Source organism: Bubalus kerabau, chromosome X, assembly GCF_029407905.1.
Source record: "Bubalus kerabau isolate K-KA32 ecotype Philippines breed swamp buffalo chromosome X, PCC_UOA_SB_1v2, whole genome shotgun sequence".
Lineage (NCBI taxonomy): Eukaryota > Metazoa > Chordata > Mammalia > Artiodactyla > Bovidae > Bubalus > Bubalus kerabau.
The window spans coordinates 27,907,413-27,925,075 of record NC_073647.1 but is presented as its reverse complement, the minus strand read 5'-3'; the positions used below and the strand labels follow the sequence as shown (position 1 = coordinate 27,925,075).

Genomic DNA, 17,663 nt, shown 5'->3' with positions numbered 1-17,663 from the left:
AAGAATATACAATGGCGAAAAGACATCTCTTTAACAAGTGGTGCTGGGAAAACTGGTCAACCACTTATAAAAGAATGAAACTAGAACACTTTTTAACACCATACACAAAAATAAACTCAAAATGGATTAAAGATCTAAACATAAGACCAGAAACTATAAAACTCCTAGAGGAAAACATAGACAAAACACTCTCCGACATAAATCACAGCAGGATCCTCTAGGACCCACCTCCCAGAATATTGGAAATAAAAGCAAAAATAAACAAATGGGACCTAATTAAATGTAAAAGCTTCTGCACAACAAAGGAAACTATAAGCAACGTGAAAAGACAGCCTTCAGAATGGGAGAAAATAATAGCAAATGAAGCAACTGGCAAAGAATTAATCTCAAAAATATACAAGCAACTCCTGCAGCTCAATTCCAGAAAAATAAACGACTCAATCAAAAAATGGGCCAAAGAACTAAACAGACATTTCTCCAAAGAAGACATACAGATGGCTAACAAACACATGAAAAGATGCTCAACATCACCCATTATCAGAGAAATGCAAATCAAAACCACAATGAAGGTACCATTTCACGCCAGTCAGAATGGCTGCGACTCAAAAGTCTTCAAGCAATAAATGCTGGAGAGGGTGTAGAGAAAATGAAACTCTCTTACACTGTTGGTGGGAATGCAAACTGGTACAGCCACTATGGAGAACAGTGTGGAGTTTCCTTAAAAATCTGGAAATAGAATTGCCATATGATCCAGCAATCCCACTGTTGGGCATACACACCAAGAAAACCAGAATTGAAAGAGACACGTGTACCCCAATGTTTGTCGCAGCACTGTTTATAATAGCCAGGACATGGAAGCAACCTAGATGTCCATCAGCAGAGAAATGGATAAGAAAGCTGTGGTACATATACACAATGGAGTATTACTCAGCCATTAAAATAATCCATTTGAATCAGTTCTGAGGTGGATGGAACTGGAGCCTATTATACACAGTGAAGTAAGCCAGAAAGAAAAACACCAGCACAGTATAGTAACGCATATATATATATATATATATATATATATATAATTTAGAAAGATGGTAATGATAACCCTGTATGTGAGACAGCAAAAGAGACACAGATCTTTAGAACAGTCTTTTGGACTCTGTGGGAGAGGGAGAGGGTGGGATGATTTGGGAGAATGGCATTGAAACATGTATAATGTCAGATGTGAAACGAATCGCCAGTCCATGTTCCATGCATGATACAGGATGCTCGGGGCTGGTGCACTGGGTTGACCCAGAGGGATGGTATGGGGAGGGAGGTAGGAGGGGGGGGTTCAGGATGGGGAACACGTGTACACCCGTGGCAGATTCATGTTGATGTATGGCAAAACCAATACAATATTGTAAAATAATTAGCCTCCAATTAAAATAAATAAATTTATATATTTTTTAAAAAAAGAGTCTTCTCCAACACCACAGTTCAAAAACATCAATTCTTCAGCACTCAGCTTTCTTTATAGTCCATCTCTCACATCCATACATGACCACTGGAAAACCCATAGCCTTGACTAGATGGACCTTTGTTGGCAAAGTAATGTCTGCTTTTTAATATGCTGTCTAGTTTGGTCATAACTTTCCTTCCAAGGAATAAGCGTGTTTTAATTTCATGGCTGCAACCACCATCTGCAGTGATTTTGGAGCCCAGAAAAATAAAGTCAGCCACTGTTTCCACTGTTTCCCCATCTATTTGCCATGAAGTGATTATCAAAGTCAGTTCAATGTCTGAAGACAAGGTGTCCTATTAACAGAGAGAAAAGCTAAATTCAAGTTTTTGCACCAGCTTACTTTACTTAAAAGGTAAACCTAATTAACTTTATTTTAAACTTAGTCCTAACCATATATAAAACTCTTTCCTCATGGTTCACTTTTCACAAACCTTATCACTTTGTGTACCCATTACTGTGTTCTTCCATCCTGAAAAGCCACCTGTAAGTCACGCTTGCTTCCTTTTCTGTCACAAAGTTTAATTCCATTCCTCATACCTTCTTTACCAAAAACACACTTTCTACTTCCTTTAACCAACCAAGAACTGACTTTTATATTAGCATTTTAGACATTGGTGAGCATAAATACAAGTGATAATTTCTAAAACCTTCATTTTAGGATGGCACCAAAGATCGCTTCTTTTTAACCCCAAATCTCTTTAGTTTCTCTGTAAGAGTGTTTAGTAATAAATGTTTCAAAACCTTATTTTATTTGGAAATGACTTAAGCTTCCAACATTTAGTTTAGCAGAACCCTTAGAAGTTCAAGTTACCCCAATCTGGATAGACTATTTTAGACAGACATTCCTAAAGCATAATTATTCTTAATAGAGTTGTCTAAAGGCTCATATCTCATTTACATTTTTTATAAGCTTCTTCACTCAGCAAGGAAATTTCCTTGCTGACAAACTTGTAACAGATATAATAATATTTAACTTATGTTAAACCTGCTGCTGCTGCTGCTGCTGCTAAGTCACTTCAGTTATGTCTGACTCTGTGTGACCCCAGAGATGGCAGCCCACCAGGCTCCCCCATTCCTGGAATTCTCCAGGCAAGAACACTGGAGTGGGTTGCCATTTCCTTCTCCAATGCATGAAATGAAAATTGAAAGGGAAGTCGCTCAGTCCTGTCTGACTCCTAGCGACCCCATGGGCTGCAGCCTACCAGGTGCTTCCATCCATGGGATTTGCCGGGCAAGAGTACTGGAGTGGGTTGGTGCAATGAAAATATTCTGCTTAATGTTAAGTACATTTAGAGATGTCTACATTATTTAGATCAACAAATAAACATTACTGTCGGGTGTTTAATACTGAATATTTCCCAGTTCACATGAACCTGAAATTCAGTTAGGTTAATTTCTCTTGTATTTAGAATTATTTGATTTGTAAGCACTTACTCTTTTTTTTAAGTCCTATTAGGTTAGAGCTCATTTACCAACTGATCTCAGCAATCAGCAATATTATAAAAAAAAAAAAAAGACCCACACTGAGACATATATATATCCAAGTAGACACAAGAGATCCTGTAGTTTTGCTTTCCAAACTTAGTTATGAATAACAATGGTTGGAATAAGATTTTAAAAGGTTTTGTTCCTTTTTTTTTTTTCTTTGTTTTCAGGAATTAGATATGTTCTAGATAAGTGATCCCAGGAACTCTGGTCTAAAGGTATTGGAGGAGTTATTTCCTCAGGGCAAGAATTCTTAAAGAGATAATTTTTCCTTCAAGCTTCCTCTGGAGTCTAAGGAATATTTTGACCACATTGTCAAAAATCGTTTTGTGTGTGCGACTATAGTTTTATAGCCAAAATTTAGACCAGATAGTGCTCAACTTGGCCCTGAAAACAAGGACAGATTGGTCCCGGCAGAGATTGCCCCTCTGGGGAAGTAGGGGTCTTAGTTTGATCAGCCCCAGGCTGTTGATTACAGGAGGAAGTCCTGGACATTAGGGATCTTCAGTCCATTTTCCTATCCTATGTCAATAGAGATCTAATATTACAGGCCATCATTTGCATCACTGAATCATAGCTATAGATTGACCAGTCAAAAACAAAATTTTTCCCAAGGGGTTCCCAAGTAGAGTGTGGAACCTTATGAGAGAATCATTTCCTAGGCAGGTTGATAAAAAGTCTAGGGGTCCCCAAGGCGAGAGGGTCTGAAATTCTCAAGGAGGAAGAAAGGACAAACTTTTTTTTTTCCTTCTCTACATTCCTTAGGATTATATAACAATAATGTATCCTGCCTGAGGACAGTCTCTGGATTAAACCTTCTGGCTAATTCTGTTATCTTAAAATGTAAATTATGGGAGTAGACCTGGTCTTTACAAGGATTATATAACAATATAGATTTTTAAAGGCTTTTAAAAGGTCTCTGCTGGGACCAATCTGTCCTAGTTATCAGGGCCAAGTTGAGCACTATCTGGTCTAAATTTTGGCTATAAAATTATAGTCACACACACACAAAAATGATTTTTTTTTTTTTTTTCAGAAAAAAACAAAAATATTTTTCAAAATATTCCTTAGACTCCAGTGTAAGCTTGAAGGAAAAATTCTCTCTTTAAGAATTCTTGCCCTGAGGAAATAACTCCTCCTATACCTTTAGACCAGAGTTCTAGGATCACTTATCTAGAACACATCTAATTCCTGAAAACAAAAGAAAAAAAGGTGGGGAATAAAACGTTTTAAAATCTTATTCCAAGCCAGGCTTCAGTAATACGTGAACCAAGAACTTCCAGATGTTCAAGTTGGTTTTCGAAAAAAGGCAGAGGAACCAGAGACCAAATTGCCAGCATCCGCTGGATCATCCAAAAAGCAAGAGAGTTCCAGAAAAACATCTATTTCTGCTTTATTGACTATGCCAAAGCCTTTGACTGTGTGGATAACAATAAACTGGAAAATTTTGAAAGAGATGGGAATACCAGACCACCTGACCTGCCTCTTGAGAAATCTGTATGCAGGTCAGGAAGCAACAGTTAGAACTAGACATGGAACAACAGACTGATTCCAAATAGGAAAAGGAGTACCTCAAGGCTGTATATTATCACCCTGCTTATTTAACTTACATGCAGAGTACATTATGAGAAACGCTGGGCTGGAAGAAACACAAGCTGGAATCAAGATTGCTGGGAGAAATAACCTGAGATATGCAGATGACACCACCCTTATGGCAGAAAGTGAAGAGGAACTCAAAAGCCTCTTGATGAAGGTGTAAGTGGAGAGTGAAAAAGTTGGCTTAAAACTCAACATTCAGAAAACGAAGATCATGGCATCTGGTCCCATCACTTCATGGGAAATAGATGGAGAAACAGTGGAAACAGTGTCAGACTTTATTTTTGGGGGGGCTCCAAAATCACTGTAGATGGTGACTGCAGCCATGAATTTAAAAGATGCTTACTCCTTGTGTCACGCGAGTGTATGTTCCTCGGTTCTTTGTCTCGTCACAAAAAGGATTGGAGTGATGGACATTAAAGCCCTCGGCACGTCACAGCTCTCAGGTCTTGGACAAACCGTGCTACAGCTCTTAGGCAAATCAGTGTTACAGCTCCATTTTATTTAGAAGATAGCAGGAGAGAGAGAGAGTGAGAGAGAGAGAGAAAGAAAAGAGCACATGCACACAGGAGAGAGAGTCCATGAGAAAGTGCTTTGGATCCTCCGTTTATATGTTTTTTCCTCCACCTGGGCCTGCCCTATGCAAATTGGGCTTAGCCAGGAGTGCTGTTTATTCTGCGTGAAGTCTTCACTCTGGTCCTCGGACTTTCCTTTGACCTTGTCTTTTAGTCACCGCCATTTTGGACTCCTTTTCTCTATTCTACCTACCTAACATTCCCCCCTCAAGAGATGGGAGGCCCAATTCTTTGGGAATAGGGGGGTCGAGGTCTTTCTGGCTACTTCCTGCTGAACTGGGACGGTGAGGGGTATTGGGCCTCCCCCTCTTGCTAGTCTCAAGCCTCAGAGTCCTTATAGCGGTGTCCAAGGGTGTGTGATATTTTCCATGGTCAGCTGTAGTTTTATATCTTTGTTGAACTGGCACTGCATGTTGTAGCTGGTTGATCTGGGCAGAGACAAAACAGGTTAGACAATTCATAGTACATGGAATAATCATAGGCATCATCAATATAGCATAACGAGGACTAGTAGGGACATTGGTCAATTTTAAATTCACATCGCCAGGATAGCTCAAGTCCCTCCATGTTCAGGGATCAGAAGATCTATCTCCTGTCTGTTTTGGAGTACAGTCTCTGTCACTCTGTGTTGGCTCCTTAGAGTTATCCTGAGAAATCTTATCCCCAGAAACCAGATTTTGGGGGTGTTCATTAGAATGGCACTCATTGGTAGTCCTGAATAAGTATCTGAGCTCTCCCAGGGGCTCACAGGTGTATTGAGTGTCCTCTTCTGTTTTATTCCACGGCTTGACTCGTGAGTAGTGAATCCTGGAGTCATGTGCTGGTACCTTGACTGCTGTGGGGGTAGAAAGTATTACAGGGTAGGGGCCCTTCCATGTGGGCTGGAGTTGAGCCTTTGGGGGCCCATCTTTCCAGACTTCAATTAGGACTTGAGTTCCTGGAGCATATAGTGGTGACTCTCTAGAATCTTTTGGGTCCTGGTTCATACCCCACAAGCGTATATCCTGTTGGAATTGCCCAGTGGCTATGGTATAAGACTGGAGGGTCTGAACCTCTGGATCTAGGAAGAGGTCATTGACATAAACAAAAGGTCTCCCATATAGCATCTCATAAGGACTAAGACCAACCTGTTCCTTAGGGGCAATGCGGGTGTGGAGGAGAGCTATTGGTAAAGCCTCCTTCCATCCCAGGGAAGTCTCCTTGGTTATTTTTTTATCACTGATTTTAAGAATTGATTGGCTCTTTCTATTTTTCCTGAAGATCGAGGCCTCCAGGCACAATGGAGATAATAAGCAATGCCCAATGCTTTTGAGACTCCTTGGGTAAACTTAGAAGTAAATGATGTCCTATTGTCACTTTGTAATGACCTGGGCAGACCAAATCTTGGAATGATTTCATGGAGCAGTTTTTTTACCACCTCCTCAGCCTTCTCGGTCCGGGTGGGAAAGCCTTCAATCCATCCTGTGAATGTATCTATCATAACTAATAGGTATTTATACCCTTGAGAAACTGGCATCTGGGTGAAGTCCATCTGCCAGTCCTCTCCTGGGTAGGCCCCATGTCGTTGGATGGGCTGGGCCAGCTGGGGTCTTCGAGCTCCTTGGGGGTTGTTTAATTGGAAAGTGGGATAAGAGGAGATCACCTGTCTTACAGTTGTTTGGAAGCCTGTTCCTCTGAAGGACCTTTCTAGTAATCTTTGGAGGGCCTTTTCTCCTAAATGAGTAGTGGCATGTAAGGAGTTAACCAACTTCCATTGGAGGTTTCCAGGCAGAAAAAGGAGTCCCTCCTTTTGGAACCACCCCATATGATCTTCTTGAAAGTCCTCACTCTTAGCTTTAAGAGTCTCACCTTCAGTATATGAAGGAGTTTCTGGCAAATTAGTCTGTGGAACTAAGGTGGCAATCCCTATTAGGTCATGGTTCTGTAATGCTGCTCTCCTAGCTGCCTGATCAGCTGCTTGGTTCCCTCGTGCCACTTCCGTGTTCCCTTTTTGGTGTCCTTTACAGTGGGAGACTGAAATCTCAGTGGGCAGATGGACTGCCTCCAAGAGTTGAAGAATCTGATCACCATATTTGATTGGGGACCCTTGGGTGGTCAAGTGGCCCCTTTCTTTCCAAATAGCCACATGTGCATGTAGCACCAGAAAGGCATACTTGGAGTCAGTGTAAATGGCTATTCTTTTTCCTTTTCCCAGCTCTAAAACTCGAGTCAGGGCTATGAGCTCAGCTAATTGGGCTGAAGTACCTGGTGGCAAAGGCTTAGCCTCTATGGTCTCAAAATTGGAGACTACTGCATACCCGGCTCTTCTTTTTCCATCCAAGACAAAGCTGCTTCCATCAGTGTACCGGATTTCCTCAGGATTGGTCAGAGAATCTTCTGACAATCCCTCTCGGGGTTCTGTCCAGTGGTCGAAGGTTTCTAGACAAGAGTGAAAGGGGAGAGAGCCCTCGGGGGTAGGGAGGAGGGTGGCTGGGTTAAGAACCTCACAAGGGGATATAGTGAGGCCTGGATTTTCCATCAGCATTACTTGATATCTGAAGATTCTTTGATCAGACATCCATAAATGGCCTCTCCCATTTAGGAGTTGTTTTACTTGGTGGCTGGTAAAAATAGTTAGTTTGCCCCCAAAGGAGAGTTTTAAAGCATCTTCTATCATGATTGCAATAGCTGCAAGATTTCGAAGGCAGGGGGGCCAACCTCGGGAAGTTGGATCAAGCCTCTTGGATAAGTAAGCTACAGGCTGGGGCTCAGATCCCAACCTTTGAGTTAATACTCCCAAGGCTATTCCCTCTCTTTCATGGACATAAAGTTGGAATGCTTTTTCTGGGTCTGGCAACCTCAAGGCAGGTGCCTGAGTTAAGGCCTGTTTTAGTGTAGTCTCTGCCTTCTTTTGAGGAGTTCCCCACATCAGTGGGATTGAATCATCTCGTCCCTTTAAGCTTTCATATAAAGGCTGGGCAATTAGACCATAATTGGGTATCCAGATTCTACAATAACCAGTTAGCCCCAGGAAAGCTCGCAATTGTTTTCGAGTCGTGGGGGAGGGCAACTGGAGGATTCCTTGTACCCGATCAGAGGACAGCCTCCTGGACCCGTGTGTAATCTGAACTCCCAGGTAAGTGACCTTTGTCTCGACCATCTGTGCCTTAGCACGGGAGACTTTATATTCCCTTTCTGCCAAGTTTAGAACCTGAGTTGCATGTCGTTGGGCACTTTTCTCATCTGGAGAGCAGATTAGTAGGTCATCTACGTATTGTAATATTTTCCCATTAGGTCCCAGGTCCAGATCTAGGAGGTCCTGGGTAAGAGCCTGTCCAAACAGGTGGGGGCTATCTCTGAACCCCTGAGGTAATACTGTCCAAGTCATCTGTTGGTGTTTTTCTCCTGGGGCCTCCCATTCAAAGGCAAAAAGGTATTGGGATTCTTTAGCCAGTGGTATGCAAAAAAAAATGCATCTTTGAGATCCAAGACTGTAAACCACTTGGCACTGGGTGGGATTTCTCCCAAGATTACATAGGGATTGGGTACTGTGGGATGGAGGGGGACTACAGCTTCATTTATGATCTGGAGATCTTGAACCAGTCACCAGGTTCCGTCTTTTTCTTTACTGAGAGGATTGGGGTGTTACATGGCGAACTGTTGAGGACCAATAGCCCACAAGCAAGGAATTTATTTATTAAAGGCTGTAGTCCCTCCCGAGCCTCTATTTTGAGAGGATATTGTTTCCCGTTAGGAAACCGAGTGGGATCTCGGAGGACAATGATGACCGGTTCAGCTTGGTGGGCTCATCCAGGAATCCCCTGGTCCCACACCTGGGGGTTAATTTTGTCTTCCCATAGTTTTTGGTCCCTCTCTATTGAAGGTGTAATGGGTTCTTCAGTAGTAACCAGGAGCTGTAGAGCTCTAGGGGCTGAAAAACTTCCCATCACAAAGGTGGTCCCCAGTTTAGTGAGTATATCTCTTTCCAATAAGGGGGTAGGACACTCAGGGACCACCAGAAACTGGTGGGAAAATATTTGTCCATCCCAGCAACAAAGAAGTGCTCTGGTGAATCTTTTAGTAGTTACTTTTCCTGTAGCACCCAAAATGGTACAGGTTTGGGAGGAGAAGGCTCTGGAGTAGGAGATCAGGACAGAGTAGGGAGCCCCTGTGTCAACCAAGAAATTCTCGGACCTACCTGCCACATCCAGTTGCACCCTTGGTCCAGCCCCATGATGGTTATCTGTGACAGGCGGGCTGCTGGAGCGGGCCGCTTCAGTCCTCTTGAACCATCGTGAGGGCAGGCTTGGCGCTTGACCTTGAGGCTCTTGGGTCCCGAGGGCAGAGTGCCGCCCAATGTCCCAGTTGATGGCATTTGTGGTAAGCCGTTCTAGGAGACTTGTCATGGTTTGGACACTCTGGCTCAAAGCCTTGCCTGTCTACAGATCAGGCATCTGTCTCGTGCCTTGTCCCTCAAGGACTTGGGGTTTGCCATAGGGCTTCTCTGGAGGGCGGCCAGCATCTGGGCATGCCTTGTCTCTTTCTTTATCTCCTTCTCCTGGGCCTTGGCCTCCTTCTCCTGCTCTCTGTTATAAAAGGTATTGGTGGCTGTCTGGACCATCTCATCCAAAGAGGCAGCAGAGTCCTGCTGTTGTAGCTGCTGTAACTTAATTCTGATATCTGATGCACATTGGGACAGGAATTTGTCCTTTAAAATCACCCGTCTCTCGTAAGAGTCTAAGTCCAGGTTGGTAAACTTTTGGAGTGCTTCTTTTAGCCTCTCCAGAAAGGCAATGGGGTTCTCATTGGGCTCCTGAGTTATTGCTGAGACCCGGGCATAGCTAATTACTTTTTGTTGGGCTGCTTTCAGTCCTGCCTTCACACAGATTAGAAAATGATCTCTTTCCCAGATGTGCTCAGAGTCATTATAATTCCAATTAGGATCGGAGGAGGGGACTGCAGTTTCCCCTACTGGGTATCTATCACTGGACATGTGGAGCCCTGTTGCATACCTCTAGGCTTCCTTTAAGACCCTGGTATGTTCAGGATCAGATAAAGTTTGACTAAATATGACCATGATGTCTTTCCATGTCAAGTCAAAGGCCAAGGTAATATGTTGGAATGTATCTATATATTTGCCCGGGTCATCTGTATAGCTTCCCAGGTCTTGTTTGATCTGCCTTAGTTCTAAGAGGGAGAAGGGCTTATGGACCCGGGTAGGTCCAAATTCTCCTCCAGTTTTAACTAAGGGACATACTCGAGCTGTCTTTTGTGGGGGAGGTTCTCCCGGATATGGAGGCACGTTTGGGTACGAGGAAGGAGCACCAGGCAACTCAGGAGCTGTGGGAGGTGAGCCTTCACGAGGGGGTTCTTTTTCTTGGTTGCCTGTGCCTAATACCATTTGCCTAGTGGGCTCACTTTTAGGGCATACTACAATCCCATACTTAAGACAGAGTTCCTTCATATCTCTTAGTCGGAAGAAAATTTGGACATAGGGGATCTCTGTCCATTTCCCTTGTCTTTTGCAGAATAATTTTAATTGCAGGATGGTATTGTAATTTAGACAAGGCTGTGGTCCTAGTGTGATTAGATTGACTAGTTTTCTGTGAGTATGGTTTCAGTGTGTTTGCCCTCTGATGCCCTCTTGCAATACCTACCGTCTTACTTGGGTTTCTTTTACCTTGGGCGTGGGGTATCTCTTCACGGCTGCTCCAGCAAAGCACAGCCATTGCTCCTTACCTTGGACGAGGGGTAGCTCCTCACTGCCGCCCTTCCTGACCTTCAATGTGGGATAGCTCCTCTAGGCCCTCCTGTGCCCACACAACCACGGCTCCTTGGACGTGGGGTTGCTCCTCCCCGCCACCGCCCTTGGCCTCGGGTTTAGGGGCGTGGGGTAGCTCCTCCCGCCCGTCACCCCTGACCTTGGGCGTGGGGTAGCTCCTCTTCCAACAACACAAGAGAAGACTCTACACATGGACATCACCAGATGGTCAACACCAAAATCAGATTGATTATATTCTTTGCAGCCAAAGATGGAGAAGCTCTATACAGTCAGCAAAAACAAGACCAGGAGCTGACTGTGGCTCAGACCATGAACTCCTTATTGCCAAATTCAGACTTAAATTGAAGAAAGTAGGGAAAACCACTAGACCATTCAGGTATGACCTAAATCAAATCCCTTATGATTATACAGTGGAAGTGAGAAATAGATTTAAGGGCCTAGATCTGATAGATAGAGTGCCTGATGAACTATGGAATGAGGTTCGTGACATTGTACAGGAGACAGGGATCAAGACCATTCCCATAGAAAAGAAATGCAAAAAGAAAAAAAAAAGAAATGCAAAAAAGCAAAATGGCTGTCTGGGGAGGCCTTACAAATAGCTGTGAAAAGAAGAGAAGTGAAAAGCAAAGGAGAAAAGGAAAAATATAAACATCTTAATGTAGAGTTCCAAAGAATAGCAAGAAGAGATAAGAAAGCCTTCTTCAGAGATCAATGCAAAGAAATAGAGGAAAACAACAGAATGGGAAAGACTAGGGATCTCTTCAAGAAAATCAGAGATACCTCAGGAACATTTCATGCAAAGATGAGCTCGATAAAGGACAGAAATGGTATGGACCTAACAGAAGCAGAAGATATTAAGAAGAGATGGCAAGAATACACAGAAGAACTGTATAAAAAAGATCTTCACGACCCAGATAATCATGATGGTGTGATCACTGACCTAGAGCCAGACATCCTGGAATGTGAAGTCAAGTGGGCCTTAGAAAGCATCACTATGAACAAAGCTAGTGGAGGTGATGGAATTGAACTATTCCAAATCCTGAAAGATGATGCTGTGAAAGTGCCGCACTCAATATGCCAGCAAATTTGGAAAACCCAGCAGCGGCCACAGGACTGGAAAAGGTCAGTTTTCATTCCAATCCCAAAGGAAGGCAACGCCAAAGAATGCTCAAACTACCACACAACTGCACTCATCTCACATACTAGTAAAGTAATGCTCAAAATTCTCCAAGCCAGGCTTCAGCAATATGTGAACCGTGAACTTCCAGATGTTCAAACTGGTTTTAGAAAAGGCAGAGGAACCAGAGATCAAATTGCCAACATCTGCTGGATTATAGAAAAAGCAAGAGAGTTCCAGAAAAGCATCTATTTCTGCTTTATTGACTATGCCAAAGCCTTTGACTGTGTGGATCACAATGAACTGTGGAAAATTCTGAAAGAGATGGGAATACCAGACCACCTGATCTGCCTCTTGAGAAATTTGTATGCAGGTCAGGAAGCAACAGTTAGAACTGGACATGGAACAACCGACTGGTTCCAAAAAGGAAAAGGAGTTCGTCAAGGCTGTATATTGTCACGCTGTTTATTTAACTTCTATGCAGAGTACATCATGAGAAGCGCTGGACTGGAAGAAACACAAACTGGAATCAAGATTGCCAGGAGAAATATCAATAACCTCAGATATGCAGATGACACCACCCTTATGGCAGAAAGGGAAGAGGAACTCAAAAGCCTCTTGATGAAAGTGAAAGTGGAGAGTGGGAAAGTTGGCTTAAAGCTCAACATTCAGAAAACGAAGATCATGGCATCCAGTCCCACCACTTCAGGGGAAATAGATGGGGAAACCATGGAAACAGTGTCAGACTTTATTTTTCTGGGCTCCAAAATCACTGTAGATGGTGACTGCAGCCATGAAATTAAAAGACGCTTACTCCTTGGAAGGAAAGTTATGACCAACCTAGATACCATATTGAAAAGCAGAGACATTACTTTGCCAACAAAAGTTCGTCTAGTCAAGGCTATGGTTTTTCCAGTGGTCATGTATGGATGTGAGAGTTGGACTGTGAAGAAGGCTGAGCGCCGAAGAATTGATGCTTTTGAACTGTGGTGTTGGAGAAGACTCTTGAGAGTCCCTTGGACTGCAAGGAGATCCAACCAGTCCATTCTGAAGATCAGCCCTGGGATTTCTTTGGAAGAAATGATGCTAAAGCTGAAACTCCAATACTTTGGCCACCTCATGCGAAGAGTTGACTCATTGGAAAAGACTCTGATGCTGGGAGGGATTGGGGGCAAGAGGAGAAGGGGACGACAGAGGATGAGATGGCTGGATGGCATCACCAACTCGATGGACGTGAGTCTCAGTGAACTCCGCGAGCTGATGATGAACAGGGAGGCCTGGTGTGCTGCGATTCATGGGGTCGCAAAGAGTCAGACACGACTGAGCGACTGAACTAACTAACTGAACTAATATAACAATCAAGTATCTTGCCTGAGGACAGTCTCTGGATTAAACTTTCTGGCTAATTCTGTTATCTTAAAATGTAAATTATGGGAGTAGGTCTGGTGAGGTCTTTACAACCTCCAGACATTCTTTGGATTCATTGGAGAGTATATAACTTCATTGTTAACACAAGCAAGGGGTACTCTTTCTGCCCCCTTCTGATGCCTATGTCAGAAGCTTTCTCTATCTCCTTTATACTTTAATAAAACTTTATTACACAAAAGCTCTGAGTGATCAAGCCTCGTCTCTGGCCCTGGATTGAATTCTCCTCTGGGTGCCAAGAATCCCGGTGTCTTCACGTGATTCAACAACAACCTTTCATTTACAGTGAGCAATTCCCACATTAGTTCAAGCAGTTTATACCAGACGTCTGTGCACTCAAACTAAAAGAACAAAATCAAACTGAAGCAGAATTTCACCAGCCAGGAGTCACACTCCAAATGAAACAAAAGACAAAGAGATGCCCAGAAATCAAAAGCCAAGTGGCAAGAGTGCCCCCAAAATGTGGTAAAGTGATGCCCAGAAATAAAAAACCAAATGCCATAAATGTCCAACATGACGTCCCAGTTTGACCAGACCTGAGACCTGGCAAAGTCAGTGCTAGCAGCCTTTTTAGTTTTGATATAATTTCAAGCTTTTTCTTGTTGATTTGCTGTGAAGAAGTTACTCTATTATTTCCTGTTTTAGAAGCTTCTAGATACCAGTCAAAGTAAGCACACCAACCTTTTCAAATTGTGCATGTAAAAAAAATATCAATTTTGTAATATCAAAAGAACCCCAATTTGACCATTTTAGGTTGAGATCTCCTTAAGTATAATTTCTCCAATTAACTAGTGCTCCATATGTATTTTACATGAATCTGGCTAGAGTGTTAGTCAGAGGCTGGTCTTTCTGATACCCCTTTGTTTCTGTTTTTGAGAGATTCTGCTTCCCGTTTTAAGCTGAATTTGTCAGGGATAAAACTCATTAGTGAACTTGTGTAGTGGGCCCATGTGCTTCTTGTGAGCTTAACTTCTCCAGGAGTCACCCCAGACTTGTTTCAGCTTGTCTAATGTGACTCAGATTCTGCCTCCAGCAATCTAAGACCACCATGGCTGCTCATGTCATTGAATGGCCAGTTCTCATGTGTGACCCCCGGATGAGCAAGCGTTTTAATTAGTGTGTGGGTTTCCCTTTGGGACCACTGCATGGTATGAGGACTAAGCCTCCACGACTCCCATAAATTTCTCAGTCACCTGAGAAAACCAAAACCGACCAGGAGGAGTCTTGTCCTTTTTCTTCAGAGCAAAGCTCTCATGTATTTTCCTCACTTTTATCCTGACAAATTCTATAAAGGCAGTCAAATTGAGGGAAAGTGTCAGATCAGCCTCTTACTTAACCACTCAGCCAAGACCATACAGTCCCCTACAATGGAGCGACCTGAGAATCTTTCAGCCGAGACCCGGGTATTCCTTGATTTTTTCCAATCAAGGCGCCCCTACTCAGTACCTTTCCACTGGGTGGGCAATTCTCCTGGCATCTTTCAGCCGGCCCCCCACCCAGTATCTTTTGACTGGAATTTTTTGACTGGAATTCCTCAGTATCTTTTTACCGAGCCCCACTCACTGTCTAGACCATAAATGGGTAGTCCTTGGATGTTTCACCCAAGTCGTGCCCCCCTCCCCACCAGTACGTTCCTGCTAGGAGGTGGCAGGTAACCTGCTCCACTGCCAAATAAAACTCAGAATCTCAATCAATATGGGAGATTCAAGAACCAGGAGACACTTACTCAAATTTGTCTGCACTCCCCAAGGATGTGGATGGGCACAAGGGGCCACTGCGGGTACCAAAGTTCTGGTTCCTCGTGGAGTCCAGTCGAAGAAAGGAAGTCCACTCTGGGTCCCTTCGTGGTCACCATAACTGTCGACTAAAAGAAAAAGATGTACAACTTGAGAGTTGAAAGTTTTATTTGGGGCAAAATGCAGACTGCAGCCCGAGAGGCAGCATCTCAAATAGCTTTGAAAAGACTGCTCCAAAGTGGCAGTGGGAGAAAGTCAATATATAAGGTTTTGGTGAAGGGGGAGTTCAATGCCATGAAGCACTCAATTTGCAAAAGGTTTTTTGTTATTCATGAGGGTCTGATGTCACCATGAAGGAAGTTAGTGCTTCTCTAGAAATGAGGTGATGCAAGGACTAAGAGGATAAAATTTGTTCCTAAAAACATCCAACTATCTAAAGACCTGTCCCACCAGATTCCCTGGAGCACAGAGTGCCTCACTCCACCCTGAACTCCCTCAGGGGTTGCTGAAGGTCAATAGCTACAGCAGCATGGTCTTCAGTCTCCACAGAGGCAGATGGCAAATGCCTTTGCTGTTCAGTCACTGGCAATGCAATGCAATTGCACTGGGAAGTGCAATTTGTAGTTGACAGTTAGAATGATTGGCTAAAGACAACCCAGAAGCTAATCCCATCACCAGAAAACAGAAGACTGTGGCAGAGAAATTCTCCTGGGTTCCCTTACCTACTACTCTCTGCCCAGGCGCCCTTTCCAATAAAATCGTTTGCTTTGTCAGCACATTTGCTTCCTCACACAATTCATTTCCGAGTGTTAGACAAGAGCCCATTTTGGGGCCCTGGAAGGAGTCGCCCTTCCTGCAACGCTTTCAACATTACTTTGGTAGTGTGTGAGAAGAGTGCAACTGTGCTGAAGTTTGAACGTTCTTTGACACCCCGTTTCTTTGGGATTCGAATGAAAACTGACCTTTTCCATTCCTGTGGCCACTGCTCAGTTTTCCAAATTGGCTGGCATATTGAGTGCGGCACTTTCAGAGCATCATCTTTCAGGATTTGGAATAGCTCAACTGGAATTCTATCACCTCCACTAGCTTTGTTCGTAGTGATATTTTCTAAGGCCCACTTGACTTAACATTCCAGGATGTCTGGCTCTAGGTCAGTGATCACACCATCGTGATTATCTGTGTCGTGAAGATCTTTTTTATGTACAGTTCTTCTGTGTATTCTTGCCACTTTTGTATAGCTCTGTGTATTCTTGCCACCTCTTCTTAATACCTCCTGCTTCTGTAGGTCCATACCGTTTCTGTCTTTTGATGTGCCCATCTTTGCATGAAATATTCCCTTGGTATCTCTGATTTTCTTGAAGAGATCTCTAGGCTTTCCCATTCTATTGCTTTCCTCTCTTTTTCTGCATTGATCACTTAGGATGGCTGTCTTATCCCTCCTTGTTATTCTTTACAACTCTGCATTCAGATGAATATATCTTTCCTTATCTCCTTAGCCTGATACTTCTCTTCTTTTCTCAGCTATTTCTAAGGCCTCCTCAGACAACCATTTTGCCTTTTTGCATTTCTTATCCATGGGGATGGTTTTGATCACAGCCTCCTGTACATTGTTACAAACCTCCATCCATAGTTCTTCATGCACTCTATCAGATCTAATCCCCTGAATCTATTTGTCACTTCCACTGTATAATCAAAAGGGATTTGATTTCAGTCATATCTGAATGGTCTAGTGGTTTTCCCCACTTTCTTCCATTTAAGTCTGAATTTTGCTATAAGGATGTCATGATCTGATCCACAGTCAGCTCCCGGTCTTGTTTCTGCTCACTCTATAGATATTCTCCATCTTTGGCTGCAAAGAATATGATCAATCTGATTTGGGTATTGACCATCTGGTGATGTCCACGTGTAGAGTCATCTCTTGCATTGTTGGAAGAGGGTGTTTGCTTTGACCATGCATTTTCTTGGCAAAACTCTGTTAGCCTTTGCCTTGCTTCATTTTGTACTCCAGGGCCAAACTTGCCTGCTACTCCAGTTTTCCAAGGACAAGTCTTTTACCCCCTGGTTACATTTACTCTTAGATATTTTATTCATTTTCCTGCATTGGCAAATTTCTCTTCCTCACAGTTCATTGTTAGTATATAGAAACACAACAGATTGCTAACTACTAATTTTGAATCCTATTTTATTGATGATGTCAGGTAGTTTTTAGGGTGGTGTCTTTAGGATTTTCTATGTATAGTATGCTGTGGTCTCTGGCTCCAGAACTGTGGCTCTTCAGGGGTTGGTGCTGGCCTGCTGGTAGACAGGGGTGTGTGTGTGCATTCAGTCATCTTTTTGCCACCTCAGGGACTATAGCCCACTATGCTCCTCCATCCATGGAATGCTACAGGCAAGAGAGGTGCTAGGCAGGACAGGGTATCAAAGGCTGGCTGAAGGTGTGGGGAAGGTTCCAAGGCTCCCTGGTATAGGGGGCCTA

General features: G+C 43.3%; 1 protein-coding gene across 10 annotated transcripts; it reads right to left on the bottom strand.

The window, feature by feature from the left end:
- Nucleotides 1–4,791: 4,791 nt before the first annotated feature.
- LOC129639380 (uncharacterized) lies at nucleotides 4,792–15,754 on the bottom strand. Of its 10 annotated transcripts, none has more exons than XM_055564507.1 (5): nucleotides 15,629–15,754; nucleotides 15,178–15,315; nucleotides 9,326–9,713; nucleotides 7,393–7,566; nucleotides 4,792–5,983 (listed from the first exon to the last, which is right to left on the bottom strand). In XM_055564507.1, exons 3-5 carry the CDS (start codon nucleotides 9,531–9,533, stop codon nucleotides 5,718–5,720), a joined length of 648 nt encoding a protein of 215 aa, XP_055420482.1. In that variant the 5' UTR covers nucleotides 9,534–9,713; nucleotides 15,178–15,315; nucleotides 15,629–15,754; the 3' UTR covers nucleotides 4,792–5,717. The 10 variants fall into 10 exon arrangements, 7 of the variants coding, with proteins under 7 accessions (XP_055420482.1, XP_055420481.1, XP_055420484.1 ...); XM_055564506.1 differs by having other exon boundaries at nucleotides 15,638–15,753; XM_055564509.1 differs by lacking the exon at nucleotides 15,629–15,754 and having other exon boundaries at nucleotides 4,792–5,576; nucleotides 5,897–5,983; nucleotides 15,178–15,444.
- Between the last annotated feature and the right edge of the window lie 1,909 nt (nucleotides 15,755–17,663).